A 19,812-nucleotide genomic window follows, 5' to 3' on the forward strand; every position below is an offset into this window, starting at 1 on the left:
GCTGCTGGCATGGAGCCACAGAGGGGGGCAGCCCCTGGCCCCCAGCCCGAGCCCTTTGGCACGGTCAGGCACAGCCTTCTCCATCATGGTCCTCGTTCCACACCCCCAGTGCAAGAGGACACCAGCGGGAGGCAGCTGAAGCTATCTACACTACTGCTTCGACCACGCTGCTCTGGAGCATCGCTTTGTTGGCTCCTAATGTACCAAAGCAGCTTTGAAAGCTCTTCCCGCTGCCTGTCCCACGGCCTCCTGCAAAGCTGCCACCTCCTGCCCAGCACCCTGCTGCTGCAGCTATGGCCAATGTCCAGCTCTCCTTCCCCCAGTCCTCTTGAAGACCCTTGGAGGAGGCCACTGGGAGCTACCCAGGAGGCAGCTACCTGCAGAAGATCCAGCCCCAGAGCCAAGCCCCTCATCTCCCACCACAGAGGGCCTGTAGCTGGCTGAAGCTGCTACTTCTGGCTGTCAGGCTCGAGCCGTGTCCTCCGGCCCCCAGGGATCTCCCATGGCTCCTTTGTGGCAGCATTTGCTGCAACACGCCGCGAGTGCTGCTACGCCCACAGGGAGCAGCTCCCTGCCAACGTGCAGAGGCAGGTCTGGCTTTCGCCCCAGGGAGGCAGGAGGATCAGACTTGTCCCCTTCGCCCACACAGCCACGATACAGCTGCTGCTGCTCCCCAACACCTCTCCAGGCTCGGCCAGCTTGCTAGGCGCCCTCCGGGATCAAAGGCGTAAAGAAACAACCTTACAGAGGATATCAGCCGCCCTGACTAATGGGGAAACTCTTCAAACACAGCAACGCCCACCCAGAAGACCAGACTCCAGCCTTGTTTTATCAAAAAACATGAAAACGTCCCCCGAAGGAGCCTGAGGCTACTCCATTACTCCTCCATTAGATAAGGGATACCCCAGCTCCCTGCCTGGGTGGTTCAATTAGGCTTATTTGGATGCAACACAAGTTTTCACAAGCCCCTCGTCATCCCGGGCAGGGGAAGAGGCATGCACTGTCCCCAGGGAGACGCAATTTCAAGTCTCAGCCCGAGCACCAGCAAACTCAACGCAGCTGTGCCAGAGACACAGCAGAGCTCGCTAAACTTTGGCACAGATGTGCAACCTATGGGAGAACATGGATGAAAGCCTCCCGGAGGTTTGTACTTGCCAAGCTGGCTCTACTAGAAGATAAAGGAGCAGCGCTGTTTGAATATTAAACCCTTAAAATGCCCCCAGCAGCTTTATCCCTGCGAGGCGTCGTAATTCAGCTACTGGCTCCATCCAAGTCCGTGGTGAGAGCTGGAAACCGGCCAGGTGAGCGCTGGCTGAGCCCAAGGCTTCGGTGGCACCTCCCTGCTCAAAATACAGGAACACAGCCATTGTCAAATTGTTCTCTAATTGTTCAAGTCAAACTTTTCAAGTCTGAAAACAGCACGGAGGAGCCATGATTCCCTGTTTCAGAGACTGGAGAATCGCACATCTTCATGCATCAGCTGCCAAGCCAAAGCCAGGAAGGCAGCCTCAGCTCCAGGGATGAGGGCCTCCTCCCAGCTGCAGGAACAGATACAGCCCAGGGAAGCAAGCAGGACCTCAAAGGGCAAGTGAATCCATGGCTCCACTAACCACTGCCTGACCCATGCTTGCCCACAACCTTTCTAAAAGCCACAGAAAAGCCCCAGCCCTTCTCCAGCTCCCAGGCAAGCGAGAGCTCTTATTCAAAGCACCTCAAAAAGGCTCCATCCCAGTCCCTCCCTGTCCTTCCCAGTACGCCCAGCTGCTTGGCTGCTGGTTACTGCCCCCCTCTCAGCTAACGAAGACACCCAGAATCCTCCTCCTACACAACCCAGCTAGGCTGCTTTCAGCTCCCAGGCACAACTCCCTTGCATGGAGCTGAGTGGTGAGGTTCGTGCGCTACTGAGCCACAGCACAGAGCACCCCTGATCCCCAAAAGCTCTCTCCTGACGTGGACTGTGGAGGTCCTAACGAGCCCTCCCTTGCCAGGGGTCCGAACAGCTATGGTACACCGATGATTCGTTTATAATCCTGTCTTTACAATCCAGTGGCTGTGCCGCGTTAGCCAGGAAGACAAACGAAGCAGCACACAGATGCTGGGCACATACTCTTTATTCTGGGGATAAAAATTGCTTATACATTTTGCAGCAACTATTTTCATAAAAGACTTTTATAAAAAATGTAAAAATAAGCAAATATTTTCCATTATTAATATAGGAAAATGCTGCTGTGTGAATGGTTACTCTACAACTTATGAGATAAAATACCACCTTAAGGAGATATCTTTACAAGTAGTTAAAAAAAAAAAGAAAGGCAGAGGGCCATCGTATTAACACGCCCGGCACGAAACCGGCTTCATTCCACAGAAAGCACTCATCTTGTAAAAGGTAGCCACATATATAAAAAGGCACTTGGTTACTTGGGGCTAATGAGAAAAAGCCCTTTGTTTCTTTAGCATTGATGTAGCAACACTTCATTATTTGCAGTGAAACATGTACCTGGACAGACCTCCAGGAGCTTGCGGGCTCCTGCCCGGAGATCTGAGTCGGTTGCAGCTAAAATTCACAGGACACACTGCGGTGAGCGTGCCGGGGAACGCTGTGTGCGTCGTAAAAAGCAGTAACTTCAGAATTAAAAACTTCAGCCCAAAAGGACAGCCCCTGGAACCAGCTCCTCCTGAGGCCCTGCCTTCATGTACCATTGAGTCGAATCGAAATAAAAAGCTTTTACTCTTGATTAGAATGGAAAGAAACATCGGAGAAAATACTGTACATGGTAGGATGCTGAATGGCCGCTGCTCGGAGGGGAGAGGCCTTCTCTGTCCTTTGGCGGCAGCCGACAGCCCTAATCTCTTTGGAACGCGTGTCTGCAGGGTTCCCCCGAAGAGGTAGGAGCAAACCATCCCTCGAAATGTTCACTTCGGCTGCTGACCGGTTCAGAGCCCTTCAGGGAAGTGTTACTCTTGCGGACAAAGCAGAAAGAGCAGCTGTTTGCCTAAGGTCAGCTACAGCTGGCTTCCATAACTCCAAAAATATCAGGGGAGCTGCAGTACAAATGGCACTACCATCCCACAGAGCATGTGGGGCACCTCAGTTGGGAAATCTCAATACAGGCTGAAGCTGAGAGCAGAGGACAGCCCCAAACCTGTTAACCAAACTGCATTGGACAACGGTTTCTGAGCTATTTGGTCTGCCGCTTAAGCCCAGCTCCTGGCTTGAAGCACGCTGCTGCTGCTGGAAGCCTGCTCGGGAGTCAGTGCTGCAGCCTCCTTGTTGGGAGGGGAAGACAAGGCAGCCCTGCCCCAGGGCTGGAGCGAAAGGGGCACTTTCAAAGGGCTGGACACTGTTCCTGATGCAGAAGGACACACACCGCAAACATGTAACGACATCCTTGACGCTTGATAATACCATAAAGAGGCAGCATATGGTACCTGGAGGACAGGACACACAGCCGCCCTTGGATGGAGGGGAGGGGAGTACTGTGCAAGAATGCTGGGAGCTTGTGTTATCAGGTTTTGAAACACTCATGCTCATCCCAAGATTTTCCCAAAAGGCCTGTATCGGTTGTAGGGCATCTCTTCCGGCACGGGAGCCCGTGAAGGTGGTCACAGACACACCTGGCAGGACGGGGGCACAGGGAGGGTAGTGTGTCAAAATGGTCAGGCGTGTCTTGAGGAAGACATACAACACGGGAGAGATGTGCCTACAGGCCGCCGCGGGGGAAGACCAGGTCAGACCAGCGTTTTCAGAAGGGGCGGGGGGGAAGACCTAGGAGAAGACTATATGTATATATAATCTCATAATACCTGGGGGGCAGGCAGTGAGAACACTAAGGGGTGTTAGTGGGCTTGTAGAAGACAAAGGCTCTTGAAGAGGAAAGGTGAAGCTGCGTGACAGAAGGTGTCACTTGACCTGCAGGTGTTCTGGGAAGTCCGGCTCTTGCTGAGCAAGAGCGGCCACAGAAAGGAGAGGTCTAGGAATGTGGGTGCAGCTCTGAGCTGTGTCAGGACAAGACAATTTGAACTCAAGGAGAACTAGTAGAAGGTGCTTCAGAGAGAGGTTATGTGGGTAACAAAAGGAGTAACAAAATAAGGATACAAAGCTGGTTTTGGCTAAATTTCTGGAGAAACGACCATGAGATGCATTAAGCTGAAGAGCTGTCTCCCCAGAGAAATGGTGGAACATATTTAAAAGCAGACTGGAGAATCCAGTGCAGACAGCAATCACACCCAAGGTGCATGGGAGTTGGTTAGAAGTGACCCAGCTGGTCTTCTCCGTCACCAGCTTCTACAGTTCTCTGTTTAGCATAAAAGCATACAAGCCTACAGCGACCACAGTCCCTCCAAGGAAAGAACAGCCTGGGCTCATTAAGACTCTTGGATACTAAAATGGTTCTTCATTTCCATCCTGGAAGACCTTCATGAGTTCTGGAGTCCGCTTTAATCGGGCTTCACCTTGGCCAGCCTTCAGGCATACACCTGCATGTTGTTCCGCTGCTGCTCTGTCATGTGAGCGGCCGCCGGCCCGCGCTGGTTGTTACTGGGACTGGTTGCCACATCAGACCAGTCAGAGGCAGAGTGTGGGGAGGAGCTTGACCACTGGTCTGGAGACTCGGGTGACGGAGTCAGGTATGGGTGCTCCCCTTGTAAGTGCCGGTTGTGGCTAGGAGTCCGTTCTGTGGCCGAGGAGTAGCAGCTGTGCTGTGAGGGAGGCGTGGGGTACTTCCCCATCGAGCTCTGGAACTGGTGGTAGGCCGGGAGGACCGTCTGAGCCACCTGCCCGTCCTGCTGAGGGATGGCAGCCATGGAGAATGAGGCGCTGGGCAGCTGAGCTAAATCCGGTATCTGGTACATGGAGCTAAGAGGACCAGCCATGTTCTGAGCGCAGTTTGACTGGGTCTGCTGTGGCAGTGCTTGCTGGTTTATGCCACCCTTGGGAACCAGCTGGAAAGTCATGATAGGGGGCAGAGACTCCCTGGACACTCCCATGTGCTTTGTATCTGCTTGAACCAAACCGCTCTGCTGAGAAACACTGGGGTGTGAATGCATCACCTGCGGCACCATGCCAAACATCTCGTTGTACTGGGACTCGTTCACCTCCATACGGTTCATCCACTCGGTGGAAACATTGGCTGGCCCCGGAGCCTGCCAAGCCCGCTGTTAGGAGGGGTGGTTCTGTGCTGCGAAAGCAGCTGGCTGACGGACGGGAGCACGGTGCTGGATCCACGTCCCAAGGGCTGCATCTCATGGAGGTTGGAGAAGGACATCGTGTGCGCAGCCTGCACTGATGGAGCAGTCAGCAGTGAGCTGGGCGACGAGTGTAACACCCCCGGCGATGGCATCACAGGAGATGATGTTGGTTCAGATGCAAAAGCATGGGGCGATTCTAGGGAATCAACTGGTGACAGGGTCACTGAGCTCTCCGAAAACTGCCCTTTGCTCTCACTGAGGGACTTCTTCCTTCTCCTCTTTGCATCTTTGGTGAGGTTCGTGGGCATGATGCCTTTGGCACTCGGTTTTCGTGACTTCTTGCTTAACGAAGCGTGCTTCAGATTGAGGAAGGACCTATTCGGGCCACAGATGACTGGGGAGAGGGCAGAGTTCAGCATGGCGCCAGGGTGCCCAGCGGGGCTGTGCGCCACATTGTACTCGTTGAGAAGCTGCACTATGTCATGGTGCATCCGATCCTGGGCCACATCTCGGGGCAGGCGGTCCATGTGGTCCGTGATGTCTCGATTGGCAAAATGGTCCAGCAAGATTTTTGCCGCTTCAAAACTGCCTTCCCGAGCAGCAAGGAAGAGCTGTGTCTCTTCCTAAAAACACAGAGAATAAGTATTTTAGCGGCTTCACTGTGGGGGGACTGACTCACAGCTAACACTCGCTTAATGGTGCGGCAACATCTGGAAGCACTGTTTAATGCAGTGTCGCATTGTCTCCAAGAACAACCCACCCTGAGAGGTGCCCATTGAAAAAGGCAGATAACAGGAGATTATTTCATACACGGCAATGGAGCACACAGGCTAAACTATCCCACCAGGAAGTGCACTATTCTGCCATGGGTCCTTGGAGGAACTGTGACAGCATCTGGTGCCTTTCTCCCATTGTCCCCTATAAGGGAAAGGTACAAAGGACTAAAACAGCCTAGTGAAGAACTGCAGCTTGTTGGTAGCTCTAAAATCCACTGAGCAACACACAATAAACCAAAAAAAAGAAACCCCAGGCAGAGGAAAGAAATCAAAGACTAAGAGCAAAAACTAACAGTGAAGCTACAGGAGGTGTGCACAGTGCAGACTCTCTCAAACAGAGAGGCTTCTCCCCCATATCCACCCTGCACTGAGATCCCTGGAAATGTGACTGCTGCTGTGCTGCCAGATCTGGCTCTCTGCTAAGCAGAATCCAGCTGCTTGACACCAGCAGCACTTCACTCTGGCCTGCATATTGCATTCGTTTTCTGCAAGAAAAGCAGGACAGCATTGATGCCCGGGACTTGGCCAGACAAGGAAGAGAACACCTCTCCCACATCAGAAAGCCTACAGGACATTCAGCACTTGGGGAGAGTTCCAGACACAGTCTGGGTTTGGAAGACCTGCACTGAGCACCCAGTTTAGAAAATCTGAACTTAGCTCACTTCAACCAGCAAAGAGATGCTTTGTGTTAGGAAGGACAGCCGTGGTAAGCACACCCAAACTGTACCTTGTTATCCTGCATGTCTCTGTTGGCTCCATTTTTCAGCAGCACTAGTGTTGCTTCCACGTTGTTGACAGCAGCAGCCCAGTGAAGAGCAGATTTACCTGCAGGGAAACCCAACAACTTCAGTAACAAACCAAGGATAGACAGGGTACACTGAGGGAAGAAAACAACTGCAGTGCAGCTCACAGCATGTGACCATGTCCTGAAGTCACGTTTACACTTTGGAAATCACCACGCTGTGACATACACCTATGTTACCAAACTGCAATGGGACTCTCAGCACTTGCTCTGGTATTTTTTTATTTTTTTAAATAACCTGTCCACAGAGTCATATCTGCAGTCCAGAAAATCCCAGTATATCCAACTCCGTACTACTACTGCTTCTCTTCCAGGACTGTCTAACCAAGCCACTGTGCAGCAGCTTGCAGTTTATTACTGCTGGGAGGACTTCCGCAGGAGAGCCTCGTGTCTGATTTAGCTACAGAATTTATGAGCAGCCCACACTCCAGCAGAGCAGAAGCCCACCCCTCCTTGCTTGCACCATGGCAAATGTTTGCCCAGCCCAGTACGTCATGTTCACATTACCGTGGTCATCTACGGCGTTCACATCTGCCTGGCAATTAATTAGCTCGGCCACCATTCCTTCCACAGCCAGTCGTGCAGCCAGAATTAATGGGGTCGTTCCATCATTCATCCGAGCATCCAAGTCCGTCACTCTGTTACGGATCAGGATCTGGACAACAGGGGAAGACAGTTTTTTTTCAATACCACTACAGAGCAAACCTGAGGGTTTGGCAGAAACTCAAGAGAAACTTTATAATGAAAAAGCAGCCTGAGCACTGAAATGCAAGGACCCAGATAACAGGTGACAGAGGCAAACAGACCAAATAAATACATGCCAGATGATTTATGCATGCTGAGTTCTTCAAGCTATGAATACCTGAGGAAACTGGATGTAAAATACAGTTTCGCCTGGCCATCACACTGTGGAAGGCATGAGAGCAAAGCTGTGAGTGAACAGAGCGGGCTCATGTAATTACAGAGCACAGCTAATCTAAAAGGGGTTCTTCGACTGCTGTACCTGGAAGACACCCTGGGCATCAGCAGCCACAGCTGCATGCAGGGGAGTCCGTCCCATGTTGTCCCGTGCATTAGCATCTGCACCAGCATCCAGCAAACGTTTCGCAGCATCTGCTCTTGAATAACGGGCTGCTAAGTGCAGTGCCATCTCCCCAGTACGGTCTGTTTGGGCCTGCAGATTGGCGCCTTGATAGATCAAATCTGTTATTATATTTGCTGAGGAATCTTCTGCATCCTCATCATCCTCGCTAATATCAGAGCTGCCCACACGCAGAGATGCCAACATAAGCGGAGTACATCCGTCTGCAACAGAAGAGATGTTATCATAGCAACCTGACGGTGACAGCAAAGGAAGGGAAACCCTCACGCAATCCTCTCCCCTTGAGCACCTACAGCTAGAGACAATGCCTCCAGTCACTTTAACTCAGACGTCATCTCTTATCTTAAAGCCCAGAGTTAGTGAGTTGTTTTCCTTCCAAGCAGGACTTTAATACTTACTGCAATCCCAACAGAACTTACGATACTTCTCAAATAAGTAAGATCATTATAAAACAAAAAATGTTTGCTGCTAAAGTGAAAAACATCCTCAAAATGTAAAGGCTAGCTAAGCTCCTAAAGAGAAACAAGGGCTATAAAAATCAAAGACTTCAGATGACTAAGTATAACTATTCACGTGGATGTTCTAATCACATACCTGGAGAAAAGAAACCATTTACAGAGAAAAATTACTGGACAACTAGCCACCGATTATTGGTGGCATTTTGCAGATAGTAACCTGAAGAGAAATGCAGACAAAAGCCTTTACATCTATTACACACCGAAGTCTTCATTAGAAGGACCCTGAAGTTGTGAGTCAAGCACTCAAAGCTGAAAAGCACCACAGTATGACTGCCTGAACCAGCCTCATTTTGCTTTTAATAACATCCATGACCAGAGCCCTAAACAAACTGATCAAGCACACGCTGTAGTTCCACAGAAGTACACCATTAGGAAGGGACCATGGAACAGGATCTAATCCAGTATTATTCACTGGTGTACCAGTAGCATTCTACACATATGCAATGCCTTGTTCCCTACCCCGCCCTCCATCGCAGCATGGATTGTCCGCAGCTACAAATTGCTGGAAGTCTCACCACAGTTTGAGTGCTTTGAAAGATACTTGTGTCTCTCCACAAGTCTCCAGTGATGGGCTCACACTGATGGGACATCCACAAAGGCTAAATTCACATTCACCCAACCAGGACCCTTCCATTGCCACTGGAAGGAGAAAGGCTCCTCCAAACTTCTAATTTAACTTAGCTCCCTTGGAAGAACCTCCCCTCCCTGTCTGCTGATCAGAGAGAGTGGTCCAGGAAGACTAGTTCATGCTGCTTATTTTTCACCCTTGATAATGAAACATCTCCATATATTTTCAGCAACCTATCAAATGCCAAGTGCTTCAGTTTCAGCACACACTGAACTTTACAGCATATTCATTACCTAAAACCAAAGACTCCAACTGTAGACACTAATGCTTGCTTACTGATTTTACTGCTTTACTCCACACACATTGTAGGCACCTGGAAAATAAGAGGGACTAAGATGGCAGCAAGAGTGAAACACTCAGTGCTAAGCGCCCCACTGGAGCTCTGCAAAAGTGAACACAAATTTTCCTTCTCCAGTGTGGCTTGCTAGCAGAAATTCAAGACAATTTTTCAGCAACTGCCTGATTTATTCCCTGTACAAGCGGGGGACCTTCCTGGACCCTACAGACAACAGCTTCCCTGCCTGCACAACTCTCAATCCACAGTGCACCATCTGCACTGAATGAAGTGCGTGAGCCCTGCAGAAAGGCAGAAATGGCAGAATTAGGATTCTGTGCAGATAAACAAGGCGATGATCTCCTATTGAAAGTAACATACAGAGTTCTAATGCCCTGACCCACTTCCCGACTTCTGATCACCAGGCTTTCCTGACTCTCTATTTTACGGCAGTTCCAAAACTTTCTAGAAATCTATCGTTCTACCACAGGGAACAGCATCGAGCACCCGCAGAGATCAGGGCTGTGGCCTCCAGAGCTGCTCCCCAGCCAGGCTGGCGGCAGCAGCATGCACGCTCCTCCTAGTGGCTCACAGTCACAGGGCACGCAGGCTTTCGCAGAGCTACTTTCTCAGGATTTGTTGGACGGCAGCGAAGTGCTGACGTATGGGCCTGGCTTCAGTTCCAAGATCCAGTCCTGGCTATAGACCCTCTGGCCCGTTGGCCAAGGCTATACCTCCTTTTGTGCTTCTCCCTCCCACTGCTGGCTCTGCTTCCTTGTCCCAAATGAATACTTCTCAGTATTCAAGTCAGGCTGTGGTCTCCTCCGTACTGCCCCAACACAAAGAACAGAGAGACGGAGCACAGAAAGGAGCTTTCCTTTTCTCCAGCACCACAGCCTTGGGAAAAAAACTTGCAGGAAAGGTCTTGCTTGCTCAATCACTGCAGTAGTCCTGGACGGATCATGCCTAGCTGCTCTACAGGGACACAGCTATAGTATGCATTAAATCCTTGGAAAAATTAGCTGCCACCTTCCAAAAAGTGTCTCAGGTATGTGCAGCTCTTTTCAGAGCTTTGTAAGCTGGCCACACATGAGTAGTTTTATGAGGCTAGCAAAAAGCACATCCAGCTAGACCGTCACAATTAAGTGGTTGATGGACTACTAGAAAAAAAGCTGAGGACACAATGTCTTTTTTCCTCTTTCAAGCTTGTTCTCTGAAATAGCTGGAAACGAACCCAAAAGGATCCAGCTGGAGGCAGACACACAGCATGGAAAATTCCAGTCCGAACCACTGAAGTTTTAGTAACTGAAAAAGAGGGGCATATAATAGGGACAGTTAATCAGTTTTAATTATAGGTGGTGTTACCAGTTATGCCTATAATTGCATTACCCTGGTTACACACTCACAATAACTCCAGTGAAAAGAATGTCCTCACCACTCTGGGGGACACAGAGAAAGAACAGCATGGGGACACAAAGGTGACAGCAGCATTTTATAAAAACTCCTCTGTTTGCTGTCTTTCAAGAAGACAGCCCCTGAGTAAATGTAAAACTCACAGTGAGATGGTAAAGCCAGAAGTTCACCAGATAGGTACAACTGAAGGACTCATACAGGCACAATATACTGAAAGTTTGAACGTTAAGAACCCACTGGCAAAGTCTCTAGGCAATACTTCTGTAGGAGACCCCTTGGATCCCCCTAAACTCGAGAAACTGCAGAAAGTGCTGGATTAAGAGAGGGAACAACCCCTTGGTACACCGAGGCATTTCGACTTGCCTCTCCTCTCTCTAGAAAAGATCTCTACTGTTCTACCTGCCACCTGGACCTGCGGCCAGGATCTAACTCACCCGGCTTCAGATGGCTCCAGCCCAGACACCTGCACCCAAGTCAGTCAGCCTCAACACCCTTTGTAATTAAGGGCAGCGAAGCATTACTGGAGTGTGAACCATCTAGTCTTCAGGAGACTTCTGCTTGAGACAGAGATGAACTGCCTATTTCTTCCCTCTACTTGCAAAAGAAGAGGAAGGTGGCCAGGGCAGATGAACAGCTACTTTAACTGTGAGGAATCCTACCCCTCCTTACTAACCCGTTACTCCAACACTTCTCAGACTTTTAAAACTATTTCTTCTCCTGACAGTAACTCAGCTGCTTGCTTCTGATGCCGCAGAGGGAGATAGCTTACAGCAGCTTGCTGCAAGCTTCACAGTTGTATCTGAATGGCAGGAAAGCAACTCGCAGGTATTATTCCATTGCTGTTGTTGGACAAAGCTTGGAGTGAATGTGAAAATAAGCAGTCTGAAGTCTCAAGAACATTATTGCCTGCACTTGGAAAGCTTTTACCCTGCCACACAACTAGAAGCTTCAATAGGGGAAATAAAGAAAAGCTTGAATTTGGCAGAAACTGATGGTTTATGTTCTCACACTCATTACACAGAAATCCCTCCTTCCCTTTGCATTTAGGAGAGCTAACGGGTCAATGAGCAGAAAAGACAATAGAAGGGAACGGAGAGAATGGGTCCAGTCATCATTAAATTACATGGAAATATTCCCACTAAATCCAATAAAAAGCAATTGCAGCAATATCATCAGAATCACCTCTCTGCATACGAACAAGAGCCATGCTTGCAGCTCTTCCGAAAAAAAAAGGATAAAGTTCTTGGTCAACTCTCTCCTCTCAGAACACAGGAATCAGTTATTACCAGATGACCCACCCAGTGCCCTACCAGGTTACACAGCCTTAGTGCTACACTTACAGAAAGCAGCAGAGCATTCTTACTGCATCTAGTCATTTGAGACTGAAAGAGAGCAAGCCTGTGTGCGCGTGTGAAGGAGACTTTTAACACGCAAAGTTCACTGTTGTGTTACGAATTCAATGAATCGATAACTGTAAGCTGAGGATATAAATCAGTGGTTAAAAAAAATTATTAACAAGCTGCTGCATTGCTGCTCTGTTCCCAGGCAGACGTCTCACACACTGCTCATCAGGCTATACTGTCTGCCAGAAGTCATCTTATTCAGGAAAAGGCCACCCTTGCTTCCACCCCAGATAACAGACACCTCAGGCATAAACCCTGCAAAGTTTGTCCTTAGCGAAGTCTGGCATAAATCTCTGCAGTGATCCAGCTGGGGAAGCTGGGGGTTATTTCCAGCACAAGTAGGCATTCCAAATTTCTGCCGCAATGGCATTCTGACAATATCTTTTGGGCATGCATTGTTATAAAGGAGATCCTATAGCTGTAGTTCCTACAGGTGCTTGCTAAGTGAACTCTTTTTCTCCTGGTTACATGATATTCCATGTGCTACAGACCATGAACCAATCTCTCCAGCTTTCTCTTCTGGAGCGCACATGAGCTTTCCCTGAGTACAATAAAATTTCTGCTGGTCTTCCTGTATACTCCATATAATTTTTAAACGTTAGCAGTCCCAGCCATTGGAGACAGGGGAGGTCGGTGGCTGGCTGGCAGAACACATGGACACTCAGAGTACTGACCTGGCCCTCTGACATTGACATCCAGAACATCCACTTCTTGATCTGCTTGAGGTGGTGTAAGGGCTAGTGACGTGCTCCCACAGACGTCTGCCGCCTCCAAGTGCTGCTGTGTCCACTGGCGCTGATCTATCTGCTCATCACCTTCCGGGAGCAAGGCTTGATCCTCAGCCTGAGCAGTTGGAAAATAAGCAGTTGCTTCAAAATGCTCATCAAGTGGCCAAAGACACTGAAAGTTCTTGGGGTTTTCCTTGCCTTGTTGGTTTTTTTTTAGTTTTGAGTTTGTTCGGAGGGGGTTTGGTTTTTTTTTTTTGTTTTAAGCTAATGATGGTCTCCATTTACCTCTGCTTGGCATTCCCAACTTTCACACTCCCACCATATATTATGAGGCCTGAACTGCAAGACATTATACTACTGTTAACCTTCTCTTCCCTTTGATGCAGCAGGGCCTGGGTAGGGAGGGGACACTGGAACAGAAGTTACCTGGTTTCTCTACTGGCTTGTGGTGGCAGTGTTAACCCGAGGATTTGCTCCTTAGATATCGTTAGTTATGTATTACAAACCTCTAAGCAAAGGGAGGTTTTGAGCAAGGGGCATACTCTGGAAGTTGTTTTCCTCACGAGCAGTTTCAGTGGTAAGCATGTGATATTCAAGTCTTGGAGCTCCTTACCTTTGCTCTCTTTGGCTGAGGTCCCCCATCACCTGCCCAGTGTTCAGTTGGTCCAGAATCTGCCAGGTTACCCTCTGGTATCTGGACTGATAGATTTCTAACAAACAAGGAGAACGCATCACTTTGCAGGCTGACCAGGTGCTACTACTGCTTCCTATACTAGCCTGCAGAGACCAAGGATGGGATGCTTGCAAGTGTGGTAGCTTGCAAACAGAGGGACCAAGAAATTAGAAATCTCAGCCAATCAACAGTGGCATTAAATGCAATTAGAACTGCAAACTTGGTTAATTCAATGGAAAGCCAAAACTGCATAAATGGGATTCTTCTTTTGAAACTTTCCATTATTTCTGAGTCATGTCTTTAACGCGTTGAGCTAGATGTATTAAAAGTTCATTGTCACCCATCAACCTAAAAATGTCACACCTAATCCAGGAGGAAATTATGCAAACAATACCTAACCACTGAACTAAACAGAGTGTCAGAAAACCAAACATAACCAGGAGATTAGATTCCTTACTAGCATTTTATAGATTACAGTTAATTAAAGTTATTCTGTCTAAAACAGATGTATTAAAATTTAGAGAAATAGCCTAAGAAGTTTTAGCTTAAAAGGCAGCTTTCTCTATGGAGTTAAGTGCCTTTAATGAAAGATTTATACACCACGTTCTCAAAATCCTCTAACACACTAACACACACACTGTCAGTGGCCTAAATGCAAACTTACTTGAGTCCAACAGCATCTTCCCCAACTGGCTCCCTGCGCTTATGATTACTAGGATCCCTGCGCAGAATAAAGCCCTCTGGGAGCCAGAGCGAACCATGTTTGCGCTTACGCTTTGCCATCATCACACCCAAGAGAAGGATTAAGAGGATGATCAAAGCTGCCACAGCAAGTAGGTAAAGCAACTGGGTCTTCGGTGGTAACAAGGGTTCACCTACAAATTCCAGTTAAAATACAATGAGATTAACAAAGTGGAGACAATGATCTTCAATCCACATACTTTCTTTTCTCACTCGGAGTCTTCCCCACAGAGTGTGTATTGTCTCTACACTGTGATGCATTTAGAGCAAAGGCTTGAGGAAGTTTAGGCTCTGCTGCAACTGTTTTAAGAATACATCCTGTCTTTCTGGCTTCTCTTGATCTTGTTTCTCAAAGTATTTTTTAGAGTATATGACTGCTGAACGGAAGATCTTGCTTCTTCCTCAAGAGTCCTGCTAGCTGAAGACAGCCACCCTGAACCAGTGTAGAGAGCGCTGATCTACACAAAGATATGAGCATGACCCAACTAGAAATAGTGATATTACCAATCTAGTACGAGGTTGCAGCTGAGCCTCAGACTGAGGGAGAGGGGAGCAGAAATCAAAGGGATTACATATTGCCAGAGAACAAAACGTCTTGGATACTGAGGAATGCCTTCCCCTGCCCACCAATGGCACCTTTTTCACTGAATTCATGGCTTAGAGCACATTAATGGTTTTTAGTGCAGCCAAGATCACTGCAGTGCATGACACATTACTGCAGTACATGAGAGATTACTGTTTCAGGTAATTACTACAGGTATTAAAATGACTTGGCTCCAAACTTAAATGCCCTGCCTTACTAACCAGATGTCCTCTCAGAGCAGAATAGGTATATTGTACATGCATACTTCTATAACTGGGAACGAATAAATTAGCTCCCAGAAACCATACTGAACAGTGAGACACATGATCAATAATCTGAGCATGAATTTTGCAAGCTCGTTTACTGACTGCCTTCCTCCACAAGCCATTTTCCCTCTGCAATTACTTACTTTGGACAGACACAAAAGGATAGGGCAACATGCCCTTGATGGCCTGAGCAGCTAAGAGAGCTGCAGCAGCTTCTGTGTTCTGAAAGCATTGCTCCGAATCCTCTGCACACTGACGGTTGTCTATCTCCAGGAACACCCTGGTGCTGCAGAAACACAGTAAAAGGGCAAAGAAGTCAGCAGCAGAAACTTTTGCCAAAGCACTAGGTTAAACTGTGGCCTTTTAAGTTAATCTTTCCACCCCAGCACCGAATTTGGCAGGTGCAATAGCTTTACATTTGCTCATAAAAACACAGATGGGCTACAGCCCCAGAAGGTCCAGAATGCCCCAGAGAGCTACCAGCATAACAAGACCAGAGGAACGCAAAGGCATCCACTCACCCGATGACCTCTTGCTCTAGTTCTCTGTGCTTGCGAGTGACCACAAGCGATCGCCGACTCCGTGCTGCTGATTTCTCCCCATAGTATGGGAATACCATGGGGTTTCCCTGGGAGTCCAGCTTGATTCTCAGATTGGTGTGCAGGAGAGTTCCCAAAGTGCGCAAGAAGCTGCGAACATCACCCAGCAGCTCGTCAGGGGGCATCAAGACCACAATTATTAGCGTCCCTTCTGCCAGCTTCTCTGCTTTGTCACCAGCACAGTCCAGACCGTCCCAGCCACACTCCTCACTATTGCAGCCCTGGTCACAGCGGCCATCTGCATAGTGATCTGCACAATACTTGTCATACCTAGAACAGTGAAAGGGTTACAGGCAGCATATAGGACATACACATTCTGTACAGTCTAGGGGCCAGTCTAGGGGCCAAGGCCTTACACTCTTCATAATCGTTTGAGGTAAAATAACACTCATATTCAGGATATAAGGAGAAGAAATATAACCCCAGGATAAGCTTGCAATCTGGCAGGGTGGAAGTAGGAAGCACAGAACACCCCAAGGACACGTGGTTCAATTCCGGTACCAGTGAAAGAGAACTGCTTATTCTGTTTACTAAGATAAAGCTATAACACCTCCTGCCTCACCAAGGGAGAATCATCACAGCAAAGCTGTAGCATTTATCACAAATAACTGAAGAGAAAGAAGTGCCAGGACAAACAAGCTGAAAAACACATTCAGAGATAGCAAATACAGCTAGGATAAAAATACAGGTATTGCTGGTATGGAGTGAAATTCAGGATAGGAGGCAGTACTATTAAAATCTAGTACAAGGTGAAACGCCTCCACAGAAAGCAGGGCACATCCATCAAGCAGGTTAACACATTACCATTGCTCAGGCTATCAGCTTAGTTCATAGCATACAAATTCCAGAACTTCTTTCCAAAAATAGACGAAAAGTACACAAAGCAGCGGAAACTCCTTGATGTCAAACTTTCAGCAAAACCAAGGACCAGCAACAGAAACAACAGAAGAGATGGGAGCAGCAGGCATGAAGCGTACCGACTACTGAAAGCGCTAGCAGGAGATATATTAGTGACACAGAGAAACCGTTCTCAGGATCAAGCCTTACTTGCATGTTTTGCTATTTTGCTGACATTCAAAATTGTCAAACAGGCACTCGGGCGTGTTGCAGAACTCGTCACACTGTCCATTGAAAAGCATCCAGCAGCGCAATGAAGAGGAGCAGTTAGCCCAAGGATCTTCCATTGTCAGGGAGCAGTCGCCTCCATCCCACTGGCAGGCATGAGTGTTACAGTCTTCATCACAATAGCCATCTTTTGCTTTTTCTGCACACTGGGAATCCAAACATCCTCGGGGCTCTGGGCTGAATGTTACGGGCTGTTCACACTGGCTGCCTTGGGTGTGAACAGGGCACTGACAATAATAGTAAGGAGGCTGAGAATGAGGGTGGCAGCTTCCACCATTCTGGCAGGGCGCACTGGCACAACCCGTGTTTGTCTGGCATTCCTCTCCCACAGACAGCTTGGGACAATAGCACCGTGGACCAGAAGATGTCTGGATGCACTGCTCCCCCTTCTTGCATTTCACTTGTCCACAAGTACTATGGCTGCTGAACTCACATTTTGCTCCAGAATAACCCTAAAGGGGAAAAAAAAGGCAAAACAACCAGGCTCACAAACTTATTCTTCAACGCTCTGAAGGCTGGAGGCAAGGTATCACGTGCAAACCCCTTCTCCCCCGTAATTCCTCTAGCCTCATTGCAGGAGCCATGATTTTCTGGATCTAGCCTCAGGGATAAACTAGGAATTTACAAGGCTCCGTTACATTTTGAAATGGACTTAGAAGAGCCATGAACAAGGGGAATCTTGCAGTAAGCACAGAGAACACAGGATAGCAAAAAAATCGTCAAAATTTAATGCTAGGTTTAAGACAGAAAAGCCAGCTATCCTTCCTTAATAGCAGAATTGTTTGAGGTAGGAACAGGCAGCATCACCCTCCCAGGGCACCTGGAAGCCCTAGGTTTCCCAGCTAAGTAGGTAAACTAAAGGATGTGGGTAAAGAGTATCCAAGGACACAGCTTTGCAAGTAGTACAGAAAAGATAACTTTCACCTACAGTGGACCAGTAAACTAATGAGACCATAGCCAGAGAACTCTACAGCTGAGGCAGGCAATCCAGTTTCAGGATACGATGCTTACCAGAGGACACTGGCAGATGAACCCATCCGGCATATTGCTGGCAACAGCACAGGTACCTCCATTCTGACAAGGCTTCCGGGGACACACATCTATTACACTTTCACAGTGACGACCTGAGATGTACACACATAGGGAGAAGAGAGGAGAGAAATGTATGTGTGCGCGTATCAAAAAGCATCACAAAGCAGAACACTCCCAAGGAACAGCCAACGAGCCAAACACTCCAGTGAGACCTTCCCCTCAGAACAGGTAGGGGACATCTCATAGATAACACATGGCCTCTAAGGAGTTGCCAAAGTAGTGGCAGAGGAAGGCACAACCCCAGAATCCACAAGGGGTATTTGGAGACAGTCCACCTTGTCTGCCTCCTCAGGAATGCATGCAATCCTGCACGAAGACAGAATTTGCTGCTGTCAACCCCAAGTCATCCAGGCACAGAGGCTGAAGGTGCTGTACCACATCAATCTGGGGATTCCTAAGACTTCTTTACTTTTTGGGAGATGTTCAGTGAGTCCAAAGGCAAATCACTCTCTAACCATAAATGAACAACCCTCAGGATCAGCTGCAACATGAGTGAATAGGACAAGCAAGCGGAGCCTCCTCAGACTGATCAGCTACAGAGAGGTCTTAGTGCACTGACTAGCATTTGCAGCAGCTCCCAGAGTCAAACTCCGACACCAGAATTTAAACAGATGAGGATGACCTAAGAATGACTTGGACCCCCTAGGAAAAAGTTAATAGAAGTCTCCACACATGTGCAGCCAAGACTACTGCTCGCAGACAGGAGCAGACAGGGCAGGATGGCCCACGGAGTCCTGGCATCCTATCAGTCACAAACCACAGCAAAGCCACCCCCGTCCCCTCCCAGGCAGAAGGGTCAATGTGGAATGCGCAGAAGACGAACAGCTAGAGGAAGAAGCATGCTCCCCCTCTGTGCCTAATATTTCCAGACAGATTTCATGTCTGAGACACAGCAGCTCTCCCTGCTCCTCCTAGGCTGCAGCAGGTCTGCATTCCCCACGCCGCAAGTTCCAGCAACCCTTCCATGAGAGCCAGAAGCAAAATGAGGCATAATTCATAAAAGCAAGCTTAACAGATGGGCTTAAATACAAACATATCTAATGACCTGCACCAGTGTCCCACCAGCTAGCCTGGCTCCATTTCCCTCATATGTCACTGCTTTAGGAACTACTTCTGTCAGTCTAGGTAATGCATTCAAAAACTACTACATGAATTCTTCAGATGGATGTCTTTGCAATTTCTTTGCATCTGACAAACACAAATTTAGTGGAAAATCACAGCATCTTTAAATTATAAGGAAAAAAAAAAGAGTAAAAACTACTGGCAAAGCAGGCAGAGAAGGTCACTGGTAAGCAGGGAAAGTGAAAGGTTTTAACGGAGGAAAACTGAATACATACGAAGTTAAACTGACATGGAAACTGGAAAGCTGAAAGTTAAGAGACATCTGGAGACTATTAGCCCAAACTTATGCCCAGTGGGAGGCAGAAAGCAGAATAGCAGCAATACTAACAAAGAAGAGATCTAGAGAGAGTGAGACATAAGTTTGCACAGTGTGAAATTCTTGCAAAGCTGTGATTCAAAGTTGGATTGTGGAAGGATCACATCATTAAGCTAGGAATGTACAGTCTGTCTATGCATAGAGTATTCCATTCTGACCAAATCACCAATGTAAGGAAGAAAGGGAGCAAGGAGTAGAAAAGAAGGCCAAAAGCTAATTATGGGTACCATGACACTGATTTATAGAGAAAATTCATATGCTGCTTTGCAAAAGGAAAAGCCATGGAGCAGCTGACACATGAACAGTTGCACTTCCAATATTAGAAATGTGAAATTATGAAGGGGAGAAAAGTACCACAGAAAAAAAATCCTGGCAGCCAAGTGTCTCAGGAGATTCCTTTGTCTGAGACAGCTCTGGAAGCCAAATTTCTTAGAAGGTTTAAAAACGGAGACATGGTGTAGGGA

General features: G+C 48.0%; 1 protein-coding gene across 1 annotated transcript in view; it reads right to left on the reverse strand.

The window, feature by feature from the left end:
* Window positions 1-4,036: 4,036 nt before the first annotated feature.
* LOC104074561 (neurogenic locus notch homolog protein 2-like) overlaps window positions 4,037-19,812 on the reverse strand; it is a gene marked incomplete at its 5' end in the record, with an annotated part of 20,520 nt that continues 4,744 nt past the window's right edge. The window contains 12 exon segments of the mRNA XM_009574719.1: window positions 4,037-5,133; window positions 5,136-5,810; window positions 6,691-6,788; window positions 7,273-7,420; window positions 7,769-8,070; window positions 12,778-12,946; window positions 13,445-13,541; window positions 14,169-14,379; window positions 15,238-15,380; window positions 15,616-15,963; window positions 16,741-17,270; window positions 17,830-17,942. Coding sequence (XP_009573014.1) covers window positions 4,465-5,133; window positions 5,136-5,810; window positions 6,691-6,788; window positions 7,273-7,420; window positions 7,769-8,070; window positions 12,778-12,946; window positions 13,445-13,541; window positions 14,169-14,379; window positions 15,238-15,380; window positions 15,616-15,963; window positions 16,741-17,270; window positions 17,830-17,942 — 3,503 coding nt within the window.

This window comes from Fulmarus glacialis, unplaced genomic scaffold, assembly GCF_000690835.1.
Source record: "Fulmarus glacialis isolate BGI_N327 unplaced genomic scaffold, ASM69083v1 scaffold14293, whole genome shotgun sequence".
NCBI lineage: Eukaryota > Metazoa > Chordata > Aves > Procellariiformes > Procellariidae > Fulmarus > Fulmarus glacialis.